The following is a 19,392-nucleotide window of genomic DNA, read 5'->3' as shown; positions in this document are numbered from 1 at the left end:
TGCTTGTTTCTTTGAACTCCAGCTTATCGCTCCCCCCAGCCCAACGAAAACCATTCCGCTGACAGACTTCCGATCATTTGCATTCGCATAGTTGGCATCGCTATATCCAACGATACAGCTTTTCCGAACTTCATCCGGAACTCTCGTGGAAGTTTTCTCAACCGTCTGTCTCGTTTCCTTGGGATTTTGTAACAATGTTAGCTCCTTTGTCACCCGTAATCAATGATCCAATTTTGGCATTGAGTACACTTACTGCTTGGTTTCTCCTCAGTAGCTTGGTTCGCTTTCTGCTTTGTGCTGGTCTTTTTCTTTGACCAGCATTCGGTCTTCAAATGACCCTCCTTGCCGCAGCTGAAGCACTTCGATTTCGACTTGTTGTACTTCGCTTGTCCGTTGATGCCGTTCGTCTTTTTAACTGCTTCTAGACGTTGTATCACCTCATCCGTCGAGATGTTTTCCTTTCGGTAGCACTCCTTGGCCACCTCCTGATACTCGAGTGGAAGCAAAATCAGAAAAGTCTTGAGGACCGCCTTCTCCACAACATTTTCAGCTTTATAATGCCTTGCGTAGACCGTCTCGAAATTCATCCAGCTTTGCAGAATGGTCATTCCTTTCACCAAAGGTGACCGGAGTATTCTTCCCATTTCATAGAAAGCCTCATCGGTCGTGTCTATAGGACAGGCTTTCTTCAGGTTCTTGTAAGCCTTGTTGAGGGTCTCCTCGTCCCTGACTAGGCTTGGAAAAGTCTCATTCAGGCTAATTTCGAGGGTGCGTTTCGCCAATTCCTCGTCCTTCTGCTTCTTGTTGGTGCTATCCTTCTTTTCCCTTTCCACTCCCTCTATGGGGTTTTCCGCCAGTAGATACTGGAGTTCTTCATTCTGGTTTTGCATCAAGAAGTTTGACTCCAATTCCTTCCAGTTTCGTCCTTCAAGTATCACCGGAATCTTGACGTATCTGTCTGTCGTGTAGGATGTCGAATAATCGTAAAATGAATAAAAAAAAACAAGCACAATAAAGTGCTTTCAAGAACACTAGTTATACGAATGTTCTCCGAAGGTAATTCAGTACAGGCTCATAACCTGTTAAAATTGGTCCTTAGTTTTGTGTATTAAGTTGGAAAACATTTCTTTTCCCCTCTTTCTACTTATGTAGCCTCGTTTTTCTACAGATAAGAACCCTGCCTTATCTATTTACCCGAACCTTCTCCGGGGCACTCGTGCGCTAATCACGTGATACAATATACTCTGTGTCTTTTATCGATGCCAGGGAGCGCCACGCGTTATAGAGAATAGTAAGTATGTATAGAGCAAGTATTACGAGGGAACATCCGATGACTACAATGCAATACCTTCCTTTGTGCACGATGCATTCCCAATCTTGAGCCACACGGTTGTACAAGAGCACAAAACGGCAAGGGCAAGTAGAAGCTATTCAAGGTGCCAGACATTCCAAGAAGCATTAATTACTACCAGCGCAGCAGCCACATCGATTATGAGATTAAGGTTGCCTTAAAAGAACGGCCGAGGACCGGGACAGGAGCTGGCCCGAGATGAATGATGGATGAAAAACTAAGATAATCTCTGTCTATAGCATATCTAATAGCCAGATGCAAAGCCTGTCTATCTGGAAATGGCACTGTTTTATCGACAGTATCACCTAATGAGATCGAGTGCTTCCCTTCCCGTATGCTTGCATATACATTTACCTAAATACAGGGGATCCCATTTTCTTAACTTTATTAGGCGATAAAATAAGTAAGTAGACAACTCTCCTCCTTCTCTATGATACGAATCTCTTTAACACTTGAACGGGGAAGCATGTTTCTAATGTCGGCATAAAGCCAAAACATGGTAAAACGCTGCCACTCTTTTGACATAGCCGGAGTGATGTACGTGGTAACATATTGGTTGTCAGCGACTGAGTAGAGCTCGCGGTAGTATTCCAAGGCATCAGTTAGGTCGTCGTTTTTGTAAGCGTCCATGACCACTGAATTAATGCTATCAGGCACCAAATCGTACTCCGAGCAGACGGCCTCGAGAATCTCAGCAAGGGACATCTGATCACGATGCTTGGTCTCGAGGTCATTGAGAGCTTGGCGGATGACGATAATCCTGCTGTCTTTTTTGACAGTGAATTCGTTCACTGGCTGGCTTCCTTCTTTGTAGTAGTCGGTTGTGATGGTGCAAGTGCCATCATCAGACTTGTGGAGGGTATATCCGTGATCTTCTAGGACACCCGCGTTCACTCCGGCGAACATTAGGAGGGCGGGAAGAAGACTAAAGAAATGCATGTTTGATGGGCTAGAGTAACGGTGGGTGGTGGGTTAGGATGTGATTATGGAAATAGCAATGTCCAAGTAGACTTTGACGAGAAATTATAGACATGAGTGAGTCGGTAGAGTATTTATATCTATTCATCACTGAGCCATATGAAGCCGGCGACCGGAGAGAAAACTGGTAAATAGGCTTATTTGATATGTGGTTAATCAGGCCATATTTCTTGTAGACAACAGTAAGTAAGTATCCGATCCAGATGAATCTGGCTAGCCTGAGATGTATGGATGGATAGCTAGTGACTCTTCTTTCACGCCCATGGGCGAATTTGCAGGGCGGTTTAATGCCTAAACTGCAGTAATCATTAGACTTGATACGGGGTGGCTTTCTTAATTTTTAATTTCATTTATAACCGTTGTTGTCAAGACACTTACAGCAACATGCGTTTATCTCCATTTACGACAAAGGCACTTGAGCTTAAAGCCGTGGTATTGTAAGAAGAGAAGTGGTAAATGCTTTCTCTAAGCATGATCTTACCGAAGCTTTGGCCATTCTGCGTTGTTGATGACACCAGCATGCGAAACAATAGCCCGAATCAACACATGGCTATGAAATTATGTCCCAGTAGAAAGTGTAATCACTACCCACGATTTTTATCGTTATTGTATTATTCTGCGTCTACCTACCGTCATTTCCCAACAATACAACGGCGTGTTCCAGGCGGGAGCTGGGAGTAGGTCTCTTTGAGGTTGCGGCGTAGCACGTTGGCAGGATGGCGTTTCACTTTCATGCTTTTAAGAAGCTTGTCTACAAGCCGTTGGCTCCATGGTCTCGGCAGAGTCTTGTAGACCCACCAGTTGTAGGCCTTGCACCGCACCCAAGTGGACGGCATCCTTTGTGCATTTTTCATCATTGCGGGTAGTCAAGACATGATTGGTATCTCCTCCATCTCTGCACTTCTAAAGTAAGCGCCACAGCAAGCCCATGTTCGGAAACAGGGCTATGTTATAGAGAGGGCGGCACCGCTATCTTCAAGATTGATAGAAATCCAACTAGACGACCGCTGTCATGCAATAGTTTGGGCAAAGATTGGAGGTTGCCAAGAAAAGATGGCTGAGGACAGGGCAATCATTGGTGAGGCGCAAAATGGTCTTTTCACTTATAGGGCCCAGCTCGTGAGGAAAGTTATTGTATGATGTGCATCATGTTCTATCGACAGAGTTTCGGAAGTAGATCATTTTCTGACTATATTCTTTTCTTTTGGCATAGGCTTAGGCTAAAACAAATGTTAGTAAACTTTGTTTTATTCATTGTCCCTCATCTCTAACCACTTATAGCTAGACTGTCTGCAAGCTTGGCATAACTGTTCTCAAGTTCACCATCCACTTACACATAAGCTTGGTAAAAGGGGCCCTGGTTTCAATACCGACATCAAGAAATCGTGTAAGTAAATATACATTTTGCGTCTTTTTCTTTGAAATCAATCTGGCGAACTTTTGAATAAGCAAACATCTTCTGAATATCCTTATAAAATTAGAAATCAGTGAAACGAGTCCACTCCTCTGCCATACTCGGAGTTATAGTTCCAGTAGCATATTTCTTATCGGGAATTGAGTGGCGCTCGTGGTAAAAATTTAGAGTAGAAATTAGATGGCTAGTTTTGTAATCGTTTATGACCATCGACTTGATGAAATCACGCTCCAAGTCATATTCCGAGCAGACTTCGGTGAGAATCTCATCAAGGCTCATATGGGTATCGTGACTGCGTTCGAAGTAATTAAAAGCTCGCACGATGGTGATAGCCATTTTGGCTTTGTCAATTATAAATTCATTCACTGGCTGACTTCCCTTGTATGTCGTGATAGTAATGTGGTCGCCGATTTTCTGAAGAGTGTATCCGTCATCTTCAAGAGTGCCTGCTTTTACCCCGACAAGCATCGAAAGGAAAAGGGGGGCAATACTGAAGATACGCATGATTGATAGACAAGAATGAGGCTGGTTATGGTGAGTAAGAAGTAGCGGCGACTAAGTAGGTTCCACAGACCATTATAAGCACGGGTAGAGAGGGTACTGTACAAACCCATAAAAGTAGAGAGGCTTTCTATCTCTATTCATTATAAAGTTAAATCCATAGAGTAAGAAGGAAAAATGGCAAATGGGACCATTCGGCATGATCTTACCAAGGCTTTGGTCATTCCGCGTCTTCATGGCTGCGAGATTTAATGATAATCCGGATTAAGACATAGGAATTAGAGCTTTACTTTCGCGCGACCTAGAGCTCCGCATGTTAGCTTTTGTGCACCGGCGATTAGTCAGTCTTCAGATGTGTTATAACGCTGCGACTTTCACCAGTTGATAAAACTACTATAGTCTGATGGCGGAGATGATTTGCAGTATTGTTTGTGGGCTAGGGCTAGGGCATTGTCTCTTCCAAGGTAGTTGCCCATACACGAGATCGGAGGCATAATTGCGGCTTTAGCTTAGAAGGCATGCACACATACAAATGTGGTAGCAATAGGAAGTTGCACAAGATAAACAGACATAAACGCCAAAAGCTATGGGGATACGCACAGAATTACAGGTTCTGGGCTTTGTAAGAGAGAAAAAAGACTAATACAAAATAGCCTCTTAAAGCCAGCATGAAATGAGAGATTCCGGGCCTTTTGCTGTTAAAATGCCCACCCCGCTTCGGTTACCCAACACCCCGGCGTCATCCGCCCCCGGTCCCAAAAAGACCATCGCGGTTAGCCTCCCGCCAGGGCTCATCCACCTCCCAGGTCGCCACAATCTCTCTACTAGCACTGTTCACAACCTGTCCCATCTTGGCCGGGCCGCTTCAGCCCGCGACATTTTTGAGGCCTGCTGCAAATCTAACGATACTGCGCACCACCGTATTGACCCTTCACACCTTTCCTTTTTCGCTGCTATAAACGCCTCGCCCGTCATTCCGTGGCATTTGCCAGTTGGCATCAAGCCCAGCCTACCGTGGCACAAGGCCTTTTTGCTCGTGCAAATATCTTTATGTCCTGCCGGCGCAACCCCTTCCAACATCACTGCCGGCGCACGAAAGGCTCTTGCAATCGAAAAACGCACCGTGTTCAACCACCTAGCTGTTGTGCTACGCTGCGCCGCTGATCTTTTCGGTTGCCGTGCTGACGCCGTTGGCCTCGCCGCGACTTTGTGGCTGCTGCGTTGCCTGATGTCTAGTGTGTGGGACGAGCCGGCCAAGGAGTTGCTGCAGGTTACTGGCGTTGGACCCAAAAAAGCCGAGGCACTAGTAGCCGCAGGCGTGCGCACAACACGCCACTTTGCTGAGCTAGATAGCTCACATATCGAGCGTCTGCTCAAGCGTCAGCCGCCCTTCGGTGAGGCGCTGAGACGCACGATGGCGCAGTTCCCGCGGTTAACACTAGCGCTGCGTCAGTGTGGCTGGCAGCGACCAATTCGCAGAGGAACACAGACTGCTATTGTTGAGGCGATCTTGGATATGGAGAATGAGTGCACACCACGGTGGCGGGGCCGCGTGCTGCGGCTTGTTTTATGGGGCAGTACGACGGACGATGAAAAGAACTTGGCATTCTTCTGGCGTGGGAGCATTGTGGATATTACAAAGAGCCGCAACAAAGAACAAGACAATTCCCAGGGACTAATTGTACGGTTCGCAGTAGAAGCTGCAGCGGGCCAGAGCTTAACATGCAGCCTTGCATGCGAAGAAGTTGCAGGAACATTAGTCAAGTGTGCTGTAGCATTAGTGTGACAAGATTCTAAGGGATTCAAAATAGGACATGATGGGCTTTTACAAAACAGGAATGTACTTCGATATAATCCAGGCTAAAACACAAAGACGCTCAAATATATATAACTCGATCTGTCTATCTGCTTCTAAACGGAAGCGTGGCCTTGGGCACCGCGTCCATCTCCACTCCCATGACTGCCATCGCCTCCATAACCACCTTCAAGACCGGCTCATCACCTGACGATCCCGCCACCTGCGCGGTCTGTACCAGCAACGGGAACAGGATAACAAGATGTTTGCGGGTTTGAGTCATCATGTTCTTCATTGGCGGCAGCGCGGCCTTTTCCGAGTGTAGTTCCAGTAACCGAGTGAGAATATGCAGCAGCTCTTTGCGCTGGAAGAGTGGCTGCGGCATGCGGCCACGCAACGGCGTGTCATCGATGTACATGCGCATAGTCAGAGCACAACGAATAGACACAAAGGTAGCAATGCTCGAGGCAATTGCGATGCGTAGCTCCTTAGCGTTTTTGGCATTATCACTACTAGTTCCGCCGGACTTGCGGCCACCGCTTCCCGGACCAAACGACGCCTGGAGATTAGGCGTAGGCGGGACGACCATGATAGATGGAGTGTGGTCTGCTTCGCCAGCTATAAGCGAGAACATCTGATCTAAGCAGACGTAACTCATCTTGGAGCGTACAAGTGGTTGTGGATTCAACGTACGACCTGGCCGGCTCTTGAAGAGCTCGGCGAGGGCTTGTGTTCCGGGAAGGGCCAGTGCTTGTGATTCGGCTTCAGATAGTTCGTGCATGATCGATGTAGTGAACAGCGACTGCGCAAAACGATCACGCGTCTCGCTACTAATATTGGCATTGCCTAGTGTAGGGATTATCAAGTCTCGTAAGGTTTCGAATGAAGAAATGTCAAAGTCTTGGTCCGCCATCACATCTATGGACTCAGGGACTGACGACGGGTCAGCACTGATGATGCCATCAGAGATATCCACAATGGCAGCCCAAATCCCAGCGGTGCTAGCTTTTTCTAGCTCCATGGCTGGCTGATTTAGAGCATTTTGCAGAACTGCTAGGGCTGCTGTAGTAGCAACCTTCCAAGCCGGTACTCCACGAGTGAGCACTGGGAACTGGTACTTGAGTGTGATGGGACGCGAGAAGGCTCGTAGGGCAGTTGTAAATGCCCCAGACTTGTAAATGTCCGAGTCTGTTGAGTGTGCAAGAATCAGATCCTGGAGAATAGCCATGCTAGCTTTGGACAAAGCCACAAACGTGCGCTTCTTTTTGATCTCATGGCTAGACGAGCTGGGCTCTTTCGATGTAGGATAGTCCTCAAAGGCTATGCAGGCAAACTCCGATACTTGAGAAATTACTTCTGAAGGCACCCCAAGAAGATCCGTACGTATCATTTTGATGGCAGCCAGAACACGATCCTGTAGTCTTGTGCAAAACTCAACGTCAGTTCCAAAGCCCGTTACAGACTCTTGACAAACTGCCTGGCGCAGCAAAACCAGCATCGTCTTGACACGTTCAATGGCCAAATCCGGATGCAGGAAACGATACAAATCGCATAGTGTTGAGACATAAGCCTGCAGACACTCCTGGTTATCAAGATTATCCTTGGTCTCATCTTTGCTCTGGGGCGTCCCCCGAGCCCATAGCTCCCAGGTCACGCTTATTGTTTCCGTGCTGAGAGAGCCATCGGCAGGTTGAACAATGATCTGGCTCAAAGCTTTGTAAACAGCGGTATTGATGCTCAGTGCCTTGAAATCTAAGAACTGAGCAAAATGGCGAAGCAATTCCTTCCAGAGACGCTCAAAGCTCTCATCAGCCTTAAGCGCATCGAGGTAGTTGGCTAATAGACCCGATATACCTTCAAGAACGACGCTGGCTGTGACATTCCAGTCCTCACGCTCCTGCTCATCCGTGTCATCGTCGTTAGCTAGGGCAAGCTCGCTTGTGATGGATGTAAGAAGCTTGAAAATGACAGACTGTACACAGACTGCCCAAGCTTCAGAACTGAGTTTGTCGCCATATGCATCAAAGATGCGAAGAAGCGTCTGGATGGCGCTGTTTCGAAGCTCGAGGCGATCATCTGCGGTCACGGCTGCAAGACGGAGCAACAGAAGCATCCACAAAGCAGCATCAGATGCCTCATTCTCAGGATCCGCCGCCATTTTAGCGAGCTCGGCTACATCTTGGCCGCCCATAATCTTGGTGGTAATAGACAGGGCCTGGTTCTTGCTAGACAAAAAGTCGGAGAGCGTCCAGAAAAATGTCACCGTCTAAATAGGGGTTAGCATCGATCTCCGGAAGCATAATTGCGTTTTCAAGGACCATGACTTACTGTGAGAGCAATGTTCAGATCATCGTCTTGGCTGCTAAACTTGTAGAGAGTATCAACTAGCAGTAGAAAGCACGTATTCGGCAACGAAGCTAGAAAATCAGAGCAGATTAGCTGCAGTGAGTTGAATGATGGCCTCACCAGCTTGGCGCTTCTCGTGCTCAGCCCATTAGCCACAGCTATAGAGTTTTTGTCGCCCAAGTAGACAAAGATGCTGTCAATAATCTCAAATGCCACTTCCCACCCGCTGACCAGTGTCTCGCCGCAAATCTCCAAAATGTTCTTGAGGCCATCAAGAAGAATTCTTTGGATATCCACATCAGTAGCGTTGCTAGCCACAGAGCCTAAGCCTAAGTCTACCGCCTGTTCTCTCTTCATAGGCGCCAGGGAATTTCTCAGAGCTTGGAACAGATTCATCTGAATAGGCCCGCGCTGGCCTTCTTCCAGTTGAGCTACAGTTTTAGCGGCCTCGAGAACTAGCTGCACGAGGATATCCGCAGCCCTTGTTCTCACAGAGGGACTAGTATTCTGGCTGCCAAGAACTCCAATCAGCTTCTTTGTCAGCATCTCCCAGCCGGAAGTCTCTGGGTCATAGGCCAATAGCCGTTCGATATTGATAGTAGCGATGTCGCCTAGCTTCGCCAAAGCAAACATGTCTTCCTGATTAGGAGCCACAGATGCCACGTTTGATACACTCAAAACACGGCGGTGCTTGCCCGAGGTCGACGATGTAGAACCTTTTCTCACATGCGGAGCTTTAGGTGGCTCTAGACTCCGCAACTGATCAGAAGTAGACGTCTCAGTATCGACAGCCTCGGGCTCGCTGAATTCTAGTAGTGCACAGATAGCTTCAACGACCTGAATGAAGGGGTCGTTAGGGAAATCAACGGTGCTTTCAATTAAACGCGAGGCGGCAGTCTCAACAGCCCTAATCTCGCTGCCAAAGTTACTCAAAAGTGTGCTAGCCTCGTTCTCAGCTGTAGCATCTTGAATTTTGTTCACAATAGGCGTGCGCCCGGGGACTTTCCCAGACGAAAACAGCACAAAGTCAGCTTGCTGTAGAGTGCCTAAGATTATACGCCACGAATCGCCCATAGTAGAGCCCAAAGCGATTCCCAAGTTCAACAACGCTCGGAGACAGAGAAGATTGCGCGTGTTGAGGGATACAGTCGCAGAATCGAATGATGGCTGTTTTCCTCGTTCTGCTGTAGCTGATCCAGTAGAGTGGGCGCTTTCTCTAGTGAGAAGCCCTCTAGCATTGCTTAATAGACTACTCGCGCCACTACTTGAGCTTTCCGCAGCGGGCAAGGCCTTGGTGCTACCGCTATTTAAGCATGCAGTAAAGACATTGGGAGGCACTGCTGCTTTGCCGAGGGTTGTCAAAAATGCATCGCGAGGAGTGTGTAGATGCAACAAACCTGCCACATGAGCAATTCTCTGGAAAGCCCTCACCAGGCCATGGTAGTACTCTGAATCCAAGGCAGCATTGAGGAAGGTAGAGCAAGTCGCCAGAATAGCCGGCCAGCATTCGTCGATGATATTTGCGCAGGCCTTGATATCTTCATGTAGCGGGTGATCCTTCATTTCAAGTGGATTGACTGGGATCGGGGTTTTCTTAAAAGACCTGTCCATGGCTTCTTCTGTAGATTCCTTGTCCTTTTCCTGCTTCGCCGCCTGTTTCTTTCGGTTAGGGACCGTCAACGGCAAAATAAACTTTGCCAGGCCTTCTGAAAGTGACGATATACAGGTTAAGACTAGAGAATAAACATAAGACTCTGGGATTGGCGGAGCCTCTGTCTTATCAAGCTGATCAATGAATGGCACTCTAACAGTGCTCCATTGAGAGCTAATTCCAGTCGTAGAGCCTTCAACTGTGCTCCCGAGTATTCCCGCAACGCCGGAAGCCTCCAGAACAACCTGGTCGTTGCCCGACGCAGCGTTTGCATAGGGGTTGAGCACGGGAATAGTAGAGCAGTATCCCAAGCCAATCACCGAGGGCTTTTCAGTGCTTAGACGAACGAAAGTGGCAGTAAGAGTTTTGAGCACGTCCTTTTCGCCTTCCTGAGAATCATACAGCATGAAGATGCGCCGTATAAGCGCTGGTTCAGAAAATATCCCCCGGAATACTTCCATGCACAAAGCGCGTTTCCAGACAGCCGTATCTTGGTCCAGCATATGAGTAAGGATATCGAGGGCCTGGCCACTTTCCGACGGGAGCAGGGAGAGGTGTCTGCGCATCAAAGTGTAGAGAATACGAGTCAGGCGGACCGAAGTAGCAAAGTTTGGCTTTCCGCGCAAAGCACTAATTAAAAATGGCATCACGTGTTGGCGCAATATGTGCGCCTGTTCAGCATGAGCTATAAATACAGGCGCGTGGTTTGTCAGGACCGATTCAATGAGCTCCAAGCCAAATGTTTGAGGAAGGGCGGTGAAACGGAGGTACTCGGGACGCTGATTCTCTGTCATGAGACACAGGTCATTAAATATCTATTGTGCAAGTTAGAAACACCACGGCCATATTTTCAAAGAGCTATCAGGATGGCCTACCCTAAAGGCATCTATTGCAGCCGGTCGCAACTTAACAGGGCCGTCCTCGGCTGGCGCCTCGCCAACAAACGGAGCATCGCCGGACTCTTAGTTTCTAGTCAGCACAATATACATCAACGCGCAGCATACCGGCTAACACAAGACGGAAATGGGGGAAATGCAAGGAAAATAAACCTACTATCTTCTGCTACAACTTTATCAAAGACTGCGACAATAAGCTGCTGCAGCGTCGCAGCCGAGGTATTGTTCACGATAGCATTCTTGCTTGTCTGCAAAACAAAGCAAATATTCAGCGCCGTAACTAAAAGCTCATTCTGTACGTCATCCGCATAGTTAGTCAGCAGCGGCGGGAGGGCCTGGAGAATCTTGAGCTGCACGTCTAGCCCAGCCGAAGAGGCCTGGCTAAGCGCTTCAAGTACAGGACCTAGTTTCGAGTGTGGAAGAGCCTTGGCTACTACCAGCCGCTGCAAACACACGATAGCTATGGAAGTGAATTTGGCATTGCGCGTTCCGCAAGCAATAATGAAGGGATTAACAAACGTGGCTTTCTGGGCCAGCTCTGCAAAGGCGAGTTAGAGACTAGACCAACAATAAAAAGACGCCAATTGGCGTGTCACGTCTCTAGCCGGTACTTATCGAAGCAAAGAAGCGAGTTGCACTTACCGGCTGTTGCCTGTGCCTCGTTTGTGCCCTTGAGCGACTTGAGCTCCTCTAGTGATTTCTCGGCTGCCTATTGTTCCATATTAGCACATACATATGCGTTATCTTTCCGATTTGAGCCGTCGCTAGCTGTCAACTCACCTGGCGCAAGTCATTATGCTTGCGCTTGCTCTCTTGCACTAGGTTGGCGAGCTCAGTAGCCAACAATTGCGTCGTCATATCTGCAGCGACAAAGGGTTATTGATTAAGTGGCTCAACAACATGCGACAAGGCTCATTTCAAAAACAGGCAGCAAGGAAGGGTGTAAGAATAAGATGTGGAGAAATATAAGACGAAACTGAACTTAAAAGACTGACAAGCAAACAGGAAGGGAAAAAAAGATGAAGACGAAAATTTATCACGGGCAATATTCTTGTGTGTGGTTTGGCTTGCGACAAAGGTAACTACGTATGTTGAAGCTTTGTTCCCCGTGTTTGAGCTTGAGAAAGGCGTGGCAGAATTCTCACCGCCTTCCTGATTCAACAGCTTATTAGGCCAAGCTCTCAAAGCTTTCTGAGAATATCTAAGCCCAACAAATATTACAGACATTTCAAGTTTACCATTGGCATTAAATGAGACATTTTCTATCTATGGAAGCAAAGAGAAGAAGGGGACGAAAAAGTGAATAAAAGTGAAAAAAACACTTGAGTATTTAAGGTGTGCTGTTGTTACAAGGTATTGTGATGTTGGTGTAGGGAAGAGTGAGTGGATGGATATGCAGTATTGGGCAACTTTTGGAGGCTTTCGCCAGGTGCCTAGTGACGACAGATGGGGATCTCTCCTACTAACGGAGGGCGGAAGAGAGAGAAATACATAACCCTACAAGTACAGAGGGGAGGTAGAAATTCCAAACAAACAAAAGAAGAAAAAAAAAAAAAGAAAAACGCATTTCCTTCCTTCATCCCCCAGCTCAGAGTCATAGAATAGGGCACATAAGCCGTCCCTAAGCAAGCCCAACTCATAGCTGCGACTTCTTATCCAAGGCCTCGAGCAGCTCATTCTCGCGGGCCTCTGACTTGTTGATTTCTGCAACAGGCTCAACCGGAACCTGCGTCTTAGCCTGGGCCTGGCTGATCTTGCCATAGATACCCAGGCCCGCCGTGATCATGCTACCCATGTCGCCCATGTTTCCCGGAACCACAACGGCTGTACTCTCCTTGGCCAGCTTGCTAAATGCCTCGACGTACTTCTCAGCAACCGACAGGCTCACAGCACCCTGTGCCGCACCCTTTCCATCGCTGATAGTCTTGGCGATGGCATCCAGACCCTTGGCTGTGGCCTGGGCCTTGAGCAGGATAGCTTCAGCTTCACCTGACGCCAGGTTGACCTGCTCAGCCTTGAGAGCCTCGGAGGCAAGAATGACACTCTGCTTTTTTCCCTCGGCGATATTGATGGCGCTCTGGCGCTGACCCTCAGACTCGAGAATTTCAGCACGCTTCGACCGTTCGGCTGTCACCTGACGGTGCATGGCGGCCACAACGCCCTCGGGGGCGTGGATGTCACGGATCTCGTAGCGCAGGCATGTTACACCCCAGGCCTGAGCAGCCTCGTTGATAGCCTGTGTGATGTTGGTATTGAGGGCAGCGCGCTCCTTGAGTACATGGTCAAGACTGAGCTGGCCGATTTCCGAACGCATAGTTGTCTGTGCAAGTTGAGAAATGGCATACTCAGCATCCTCAACCCCGTAGCTATAGTGAGTTTAGATAACATGTTAGTCAATGCCTTGCAGAGGTTAGGTATCCCAGAGTTGCCTAAGACTCACCTTGCTTTGTAAGCATCAAACACGCGAGTGTACAGAACACCGTCGAGCTCCAAAGTGACATTGTCGGCAGTGATCGCGCTCTGGCTAGGGATTTCCAAGGCCACCTCTTTCAACGACTTGACATAAGCAATACGGTCGATAAAGGGCATCAAAATGGCCAGGCCGGGCTCAAGAATGCGGCTAAACTTTCCCATGCGCTCAACAATCCACGCAGTCTGCTGCGGCACGAAGCGGATGACTGTGTTGGCGGGCAGCGGCGGCCTCTGGAAATACGTCGGCGTTAACTGGCCACCACTACCCATACCCGTGCCCACGCCTCCACCAAACGAGCCCATGGAGCCCATAAGATAGCGGGGTGAGGACGATAGCGCACGGAGTTGGGTACGAAGGAATGGTTTTCGGAGCAGCGGTGCGGCCATTCTGGCCGTTCTGGAGGTTGCAAGACTCATGGTGTGTGAGTAATCAGTTGCTTGTGCGTACACAGGACTATGTTGTCGGCGTTGTTGGTCTTGTGTTTGTCGGGAAAGGGCTAGAGCTAGAGCTGTGACGACCGTCCGGGTTCCTTGCCGAGGTAGTCAATTAATTTCAAGCGGTAAGATGCAATGCAACTGAAAAGCGCAAGCCAGTAGAGCAACAGGCAGCAAAAGGAAAGGAAGATCGCAATAAATAAAAAGTCAAAATACTGAGAACTCTCCAAGCTCTTCTCAGCAAACGAATCAATCAACAATTTGCTTCACTTAGCTGGTTTGAAGCAGGAAAACCCTTACAGCTGCTGACAGCTGCACTACACTCAGCCTTGCTAAGCGTATCCAAAACTAAGGCCAGCTACGTCATTCATTATCCCTGTCAGGCGCTCTCATCCCCTCTCAATAATTTCTCCTATGCTGGGCCATTTTCATAATGACTAGAGATAAACTCTACAGCGTATCTTTCAAGCTTTCTTTCCATTCCAAAGTTCAAGTAGTCCACCGACAGGCGACATTAGATCAGGCTAATATCACATGAAAAAGAATACACCCTGTGTACCTAACCATAGCTGTTCTAGCCCCCCCCCCCCTTGTAAGTACTAAAGCTAAAATATAGTACAAGCATATTGCTGACTCAGCCGCTTCAACCCCTCCCCTTCCCAAACTACATTCACCCTCACGAAAACTAACAAGACCCAACCAGCAAACTTCTGACCCCCCAAGTTCCCATTCAAGTACTTAGATCCACGGAACTTGCATAAAATTCCAGCCTGCGATTTCTTTGGACTTGTCGCCCTCCCCACACATATACCGCGACAAAAAATATACATATAGATCCGGCGAATACTAGGCCAAGCCCTCATTCTCTTTTCCCTCTACACAACAACCAAACTCTCGACTCAACAAACAACAGATACAATGGCCACTGCCAAGGTTCCCAGAAACTTCCGCCTACTAGAGGAGCTTGAGAAGGGCGAGAAGGGCATGGGCTCTGGTAAGTCTGATCTCTAGATCCCCAAGCCTTGTGGCTTGTCTAAATCCCGAGTTCCACAATGGCTTTCTAACCCTTGTTTTAGAGGCCTGCTCATACGGTCTTGAGGACCCTGAAGATCTTCTCATGTCAAACTGGACTGGTACCATCATTGGTCCTCCCCACGTACGTTGAACCTCAGCTCTCGTCCCTCCCCTGCACATCCCGTTGCAAGTCCGCCCAACGCAAGCCACGCAACCCAACTAACGCCTCACCTCACTTCACCTCGCTTCCCCGCCTCCAGAGCGTCCACGAAAATCGCATTTACTCCGTCAAGATGCACTGCGGCCCTCAATACCCCGACGAGCCTCCGACCATCCAGTTCATCAGCCGCGTATCGCTGCCATGTGTCAATCCCACCAATGGGCAGGTTGATCCCCGCCAGCTACCGTGCCTTAACGAGTGGAAGCGTAGTCACACTATGGAAACCGTGCTTATTGAACTGCGGAGGTACATGGCTCTGCCCTCGAATAAGAAGATTCCCCAACCCCCGGAGGGTTCAACATTTGAGTAGACAAAGGCTGCGGCAGTGTCGATCGATAAGTGAAGCTAGTGACGATTGAAGAGGAAATGATAAGGTTGCGGTCTGGTGTGGCCTGATGTGGCCAGTGTGCTCCATATGATAACGAAGTATCAAGCTTCACTCTCAACAAAAAGCAATAGAAGACTGACTGAATAGCCCTCATGATACCACAAAGCTACCCCCTTGTTCTATAAGACCGAACGCCACATTCATAATTACACGCATGCACTTTACTTGATGACTGAAAGGTATGAAATGAAACAATAGATGTTTTGACTACTTTGTCCAGGCAGGTTTGCCAATAAATCACAGCTACATACGTGAAAGGAGACGCAAGAAAAAGAACGAAAAGGCGCACGATAAACCACCCAAGCAAATAAACAATCCCAAACAAGTAAAAAAAACAAGGAGTCACTCACGGACTTGAATGCGCACGAAGCAGGATCCCATCAACCAACCCAAGAAACAAGACAGAAAGAAAAGGAGAAAAGAATAGTAGAGGGTAAGAAGAAGAGGAAAAAAAAAAGGGGGCAAAGAAAAGACTACCAGAGAATGTGGTCTGGTACGCCTGTGAGATAAAAGATGAAGAAGACAAAGAGAAAAAAGCCAGCCGAAATAAACCCAACAAAGGAAAGGCAAATAAAGATAGGATGGCAGGCGGTGAGGCAGAAATCGTATCAACACAAATCATGAAGTTCACACACAAAGGAAATTTGGAAAAGATCGGGGAAAAAGAAAAACAGAGAATGGAGGAGGTGAGTATGCGAATATCTCGACAAAGACGTTCAACAAAAGAAATTTGTTGTTCTCATAGATGAGGGCGTCAACAAGAAAATGGAATGAAGAGGAATAAAAAAAAAAAAAAGAGTGACAGCACTGGTAATCATCAGGAATTGCGTCCACTTCTTTGTTGTGCTGTCTTTCCTTCACTCATAATTGACGTAAACACAGACGAACAGAGACAAAGGAAAACAAGGAAAAAAAAAAAAAAAAAAAAGGAAATGGAGAAAATAGGTAGAGGGCAAAATAGACGATTGGATTTAGTCATCATCGCCCCAAAATGGGATGCTGCTGCCCATGCCAACAGCACTCAATCTCGCCGCCTTGCGTTTGCTCAGACAACCAGCTGAATCCAGTCTTTCGGCAGTTGGAGGTGAGATGGGAGAGTCGGGTCGCGGGATGCCCATGAGCCCCAGATCCGGCTCACTGCCACTAGACGACGCAGCAACGCGAACATCAACATCTAGCATAGGAGCCTTCAAAGGTGTAGGGATAGCAGCCGAGCCACTACCTATTTGTCGAGTATATGTGTGTCTCGGCGGCTCAGGCAGGCGGAAAAAGTCATCACTGGAGATGTCATCATCGCTATCATCCGCATACTCGCCCAAATCAGACGCCTCCGCATTCTCATCAGTAGGTTCGAGAAAGAGCATCATTTGTTCCTTCTTAGCTGGTAGAGGCGGCGAGGGCTTGTGCTCGCGGGGGTACAGCTCAACGTGCTGGCTGGGGAGTGGCGCAAGGTTGTGGATGTTCATCACGGGCATGGCGTTGGCCCCAGGGCCACAGCTGAACGAGGTTTTGCGCGAGTTGGTATGGCCCGTTGTGCTAGCTGAGGTTCTAGAACTAGTTGACAAACGACGGTTGGACTTCATATCGGTGATTGTGCTCTGAGACGGGCGAGGTCTAGGCTGGTTATGGATGCCCTCCTCCTCAAGCTCAGAAATGATGTTTTCCCGCATACGAGCCCGCTTTTGTCTCAAAGCGGCTAGAAGGAGTTCTTCCTGTCTCGTTACGGTCATGACGCGTGAACTAGAAGCAGAGCTTTGAGATGCAGACCGGGCAAGAAAGTCCGTAGACATGGGGCTAATGGGAGGAGTCGAGGTCGAGCGATCCACAGAGTTGGACCGCCCCATAGCAGAGCGCTGAACAGGAATGGCGGGCAAAGCACGGGTAGGTGCATCGCCCGGGGGAGCTTCCGGAACGCCCTTGATGGGCACCAGATTAATGACATTGCTTGGTTTCATGATAGCAGGCAGGGTAAGCTCAGAGGCGACAGGAGGCATTGGGGGATGGCTGGACTTTGCCGAGCCAGGCGAACGAGGCGATGAGCTAATAGACGAAGGCCTAGTAATCGACTGCCGTTTGACGCGGGGGATAGGCTGGTCGTGGGGGATCGCCAGATAGTTATTGCCAGGGGAAAACTGCGATCTTCTTGTTGATGATTTGCGAGACGGGCTGCGCGATGTGCTGAGACTGCGATCGTCAGCACCAAAGCTGCTAACGTCGCTGCTTAATGAAGTGCAGATAGAAGCGCGCTGTGGAGCAGACGGCTTTGCGGCAGAGAACACAGAGTTGTCATCTTCAGAGTCTGACGATAAGGAAAGCATACTACGCTCCAATAGGTCCGATTCGATGAGACTGGACTTTTTAGTAGAGCCCTTGGAGTTTTTGGAGCCCTTTGTGACCCTGCTGGATAAACTGATATTGCAGTCATCAGAGGCAGCCAGCACCTGAGGGGCAATGGTCATTCTCGGGTTGAAGCTATTGTAGTACTCGCTACCAAGCTCCAAGCCCTCCTCAACACCATGCTGAGCATTTTGAGGAGACTCTGGGGGTGACAAACGACTCTGGTCATGGATCCTTGGGGGAAGAGTTGCAGATCGCATGGGGATAAACTGATCTTCCTCTTCTTCCAAAATATCCAAAATCTCACCCCCATTGTTGCCTGTTTCCAAGCCGCCCTGTTCATCTTCCGGAACCTGTCTGAGAGACATGCGCTCATAATGGTCATAAAGACTGTTCAGTTCTGTTGTGGTTGTTTGTTGTGACTGCAAGCTGTGGTCGCTTGGAACGTTTTTCAACCGACGAGCTCCAGGCTGTCTGGTCACGTCAAGAAACTTTCGGTGGAAGCGCTGTCTTGTAGAGTTTGGCGAAGGCTCGCCAGCTCCTATGCTTGCTGGTGCCAGGGAAGCGGTGGGAGAAACAGCGGGAACATTGGGAATGTCGGATTCGATGTTGGCAGTATCTGAGTGTAAGCTGTGGTTACTACGCTTGCCACGCACATAGCTGGCAAGATTAAGCTTTGAAGGCTTCTTCTTCTGGGCAGAACCCGGGCGGCCTTCCATGTTCATGACGGCTGAGGCTTTGTTTGGCACTCCCTTGGCCATTGAAGACGACGATGTTTGTTGGGAAATAGATAAAGGAACACGAGACTTGTCATAGAAGGATGTGATGGTAGAGTTTGATTGCGAGCGTCTGAGAACACTGGCGGCGTCTACAGAGGCGACGGAGGCGATGGAGGGAGCAACTGAGAGGTGTCTATTTCTGTAGCTGCTGTAGTTTGCTGTGGCGGTAGACTCTTGGTCCCAGTCGTAGTTTTCGGAATCTTCGTTTAGAACAGCTAGGCCACCGTGAATGGTAGGAGTAATGGTAGCTTGGCTGGTGTCTGATATAGCAACACTGATTGCTGATGTGCTGCCGGTCTCCCAGTGTAGTGATGAAGCGACGCTGGTACGACGTTGTTGAGGGGTTGATTGTTGGCCGCTTCCAAGAATCTGCTCGATCTTGCTAGGGAAGATTGGTGTTGAAGATTCAATGATAGGAGGAGGAGGCATCTGGGACTTCCTGTTCTTACGAGTAGGAACAGGAAAAGAAAACTTTGACGTTCTACCCATTATGACGATGGATAGCGATATGTGTGTGTGGAAGGTGGGTGGTAGGTGGCAAGAGAGGGCTGGGAGAAGAGAAAAGAAAGAAAGAAGAAGGCTATGAAGGAATATTCCCGAACATCAAGTGGCGTTGGTTGCATATAAGAGAGCAAGATGAGCGCAGGCACATGGATGAACAAGAGCCACAACGAAAGCCGGAAGTTTGATGTCAGTGCAAAAGCCAAGATCAGATATTATATGATAAACAGACGGAATAAGTAAATAACAGGTCAGTGCAAAGTCATGAAAGCAAGACAAAGCAACAAACTAGCCAGCTTGGTAATTTAGTATGG

General features: G+C 48.5%; 7 protein-coding genes across 7 annotated transcripts; 2 read left to right on the top strand and 5 right to left on the bottom strand.

Moving 5' to 3' along the window:
* Positions 1 to 157: 157 nt before the first annotated feature.
* HOO65_050189 (Zinc knuckle) lies at positions 158 to 2,290 on the bottom strand (the record flags this gene model as incomplete). Its single annotated transcript, XM_071003243.1, has 3 exons — positions 158 to 204; positions 254 to 954; positions 1,893 to 2,290. The coding sequence occupies 3 exons, from the start codon at positions 2,288 to 2,290 to the stop codon at positions 158 to 160; spliced, it is 1,146 nt and encodes a 381-aa protein (XP_070858248.1).
* A 1,516-nt stretch (positions 2,291 to 3,806) lies between these two features.
* Positions 3,807 to 4,247, bottom strand: HOO65_050188 (Zinc knuckle; the record flags this gene model as incomplete). Its single annotated transcript, XM_071000812.1, has 1 exon — positions 3,807 to 4,247. The coding sequence occupies one exon, from the start codon at positions 4,245 to 4,247 to the stop codon at positions 3,807 to 3,809; it is 441 nt and encodes a 146-aa protein (XP_070858247.1).
* A 700-nt stretch (positions 4,248 to 4,947) lies between these two features.
* Positions 4,948 to 6,030, top strand: HOO65_050187 (meiotic helicase; the record flags this gene model as incomplete). Its single annotated transcript, XM_071000811.1, has 1 exon — positions 4,948 to 6,030. The coding sequence occupies one exon, from the start codon at positions 4,948 to 4,950 to the stop codon at positions 6,028 to 6,030; it is 1,083 nt and encodes a 360-aa protein (XP_070858246.1).
* A 115-nt stretch (positions 6,031 to 6,145) lies between these two features.
* Positions 6,146 to 11,790, bottom strand: HOO65_050186 (endosomal peripheral membrane protein; the record flags this gene model as incomplete). The annotated part of the gene is made up of 8 exons (XM_071003072.1): positions 6,146 to 6,678; positions 6,733 to 8,305; positions 8,368 to 8,406; positions 8,506 to 10,851; positions 10,912 to 10,997; positions 11,090 to 11,470; positions 11,575 to 11,641; positions 11,713 to 11,790. The coding sequence occupies 8 exons, from the start codon at positions 11,788 to 11,790 to the stop codon at positions 6,146 to 6,148; spliced, it is 5,103 nt and encodes a 1,700-aa protein (XP_070858245.1).
* Positions 11,791 to 12,568: 778 nt separating this feature from the next.
* Positions 12,569 to 13,821, bottom strand: HOO65_050185 (Stomatin-like protein 2, mitochondrial; the record flags this gene model as incomplete). Its single annotated transcript, XM_071003413.1, has 2 exons — positions 12,569 to 13,298; positions 13,373 to 13,821. 2 exons carry the CDS (start codon positions 13,819 to 13,821, stop codon positions 12,569 to 12,571), a joined length of 1,179 nt encoding a protein of 392 aa, XP_070858244.1.
* A 936-nt stretch (positions 13,822 to 14,757) lies between these two features.
* Positions 14,758 to 15,383, top strand: HOO65_050184 (Ubiquitin-conjugating enzyme variant MMS2; the record flags this gene model as incomplete). The annotated part of the gene is made up of 3 exons (XM_071003533.1): positions 14,758 to 14,833; positions 14,916 to 14,995; positions 15,045 to 15,383. 3 exons carry the CDS (start codon positions 14,758 to 14,760, stop codon positions 15,381 to 15,383), a joined length of 495 nt encoding a protein of 164 aa, XP_070858243.1.
* Positions 15,384 to 16,432: 1,049 nt separating this feature from the next.
* Positions 16,433 to 19,066, bottom strand: HOO65_050183 (uncharacterized protein; the record flags this gene model as incomplete). The annotated part of the gene is made up of 1 exon (XM_071000810.1): positions 16,433 to 19,066. One exon carries the CDS (start codon positions 19,064 to 19,066, stop codon positions 16,433 to 16,435), a length of 2,634 nt encoding a protein of 877 aa, XP_070858242.1.
* Between the last annotated feature and the right edge of the window lie 326 nt (positions 19,067 to 19,392).

This window comes from Ceratocystis lukuohia (assembly GCF_044167205.1).
Source record: "Ceratocystis lukuohia strain C4212 chromosome Unknown Supercontig5_pilon, whole genome shotgun sequence".
Taxonomy (NCBI): Eukaryota; Fungi; Ascomycota; class Sordariomycetes; order Microascales; family Ceratocystidaceae; genus Ceratocystis; species Ceratocystis lukuohia.
The sequence above is the reverse complement of the archived record's forward strand: the minus strand, read 5'-3'. Positions and strand labels throughout refer to the sequence as shown.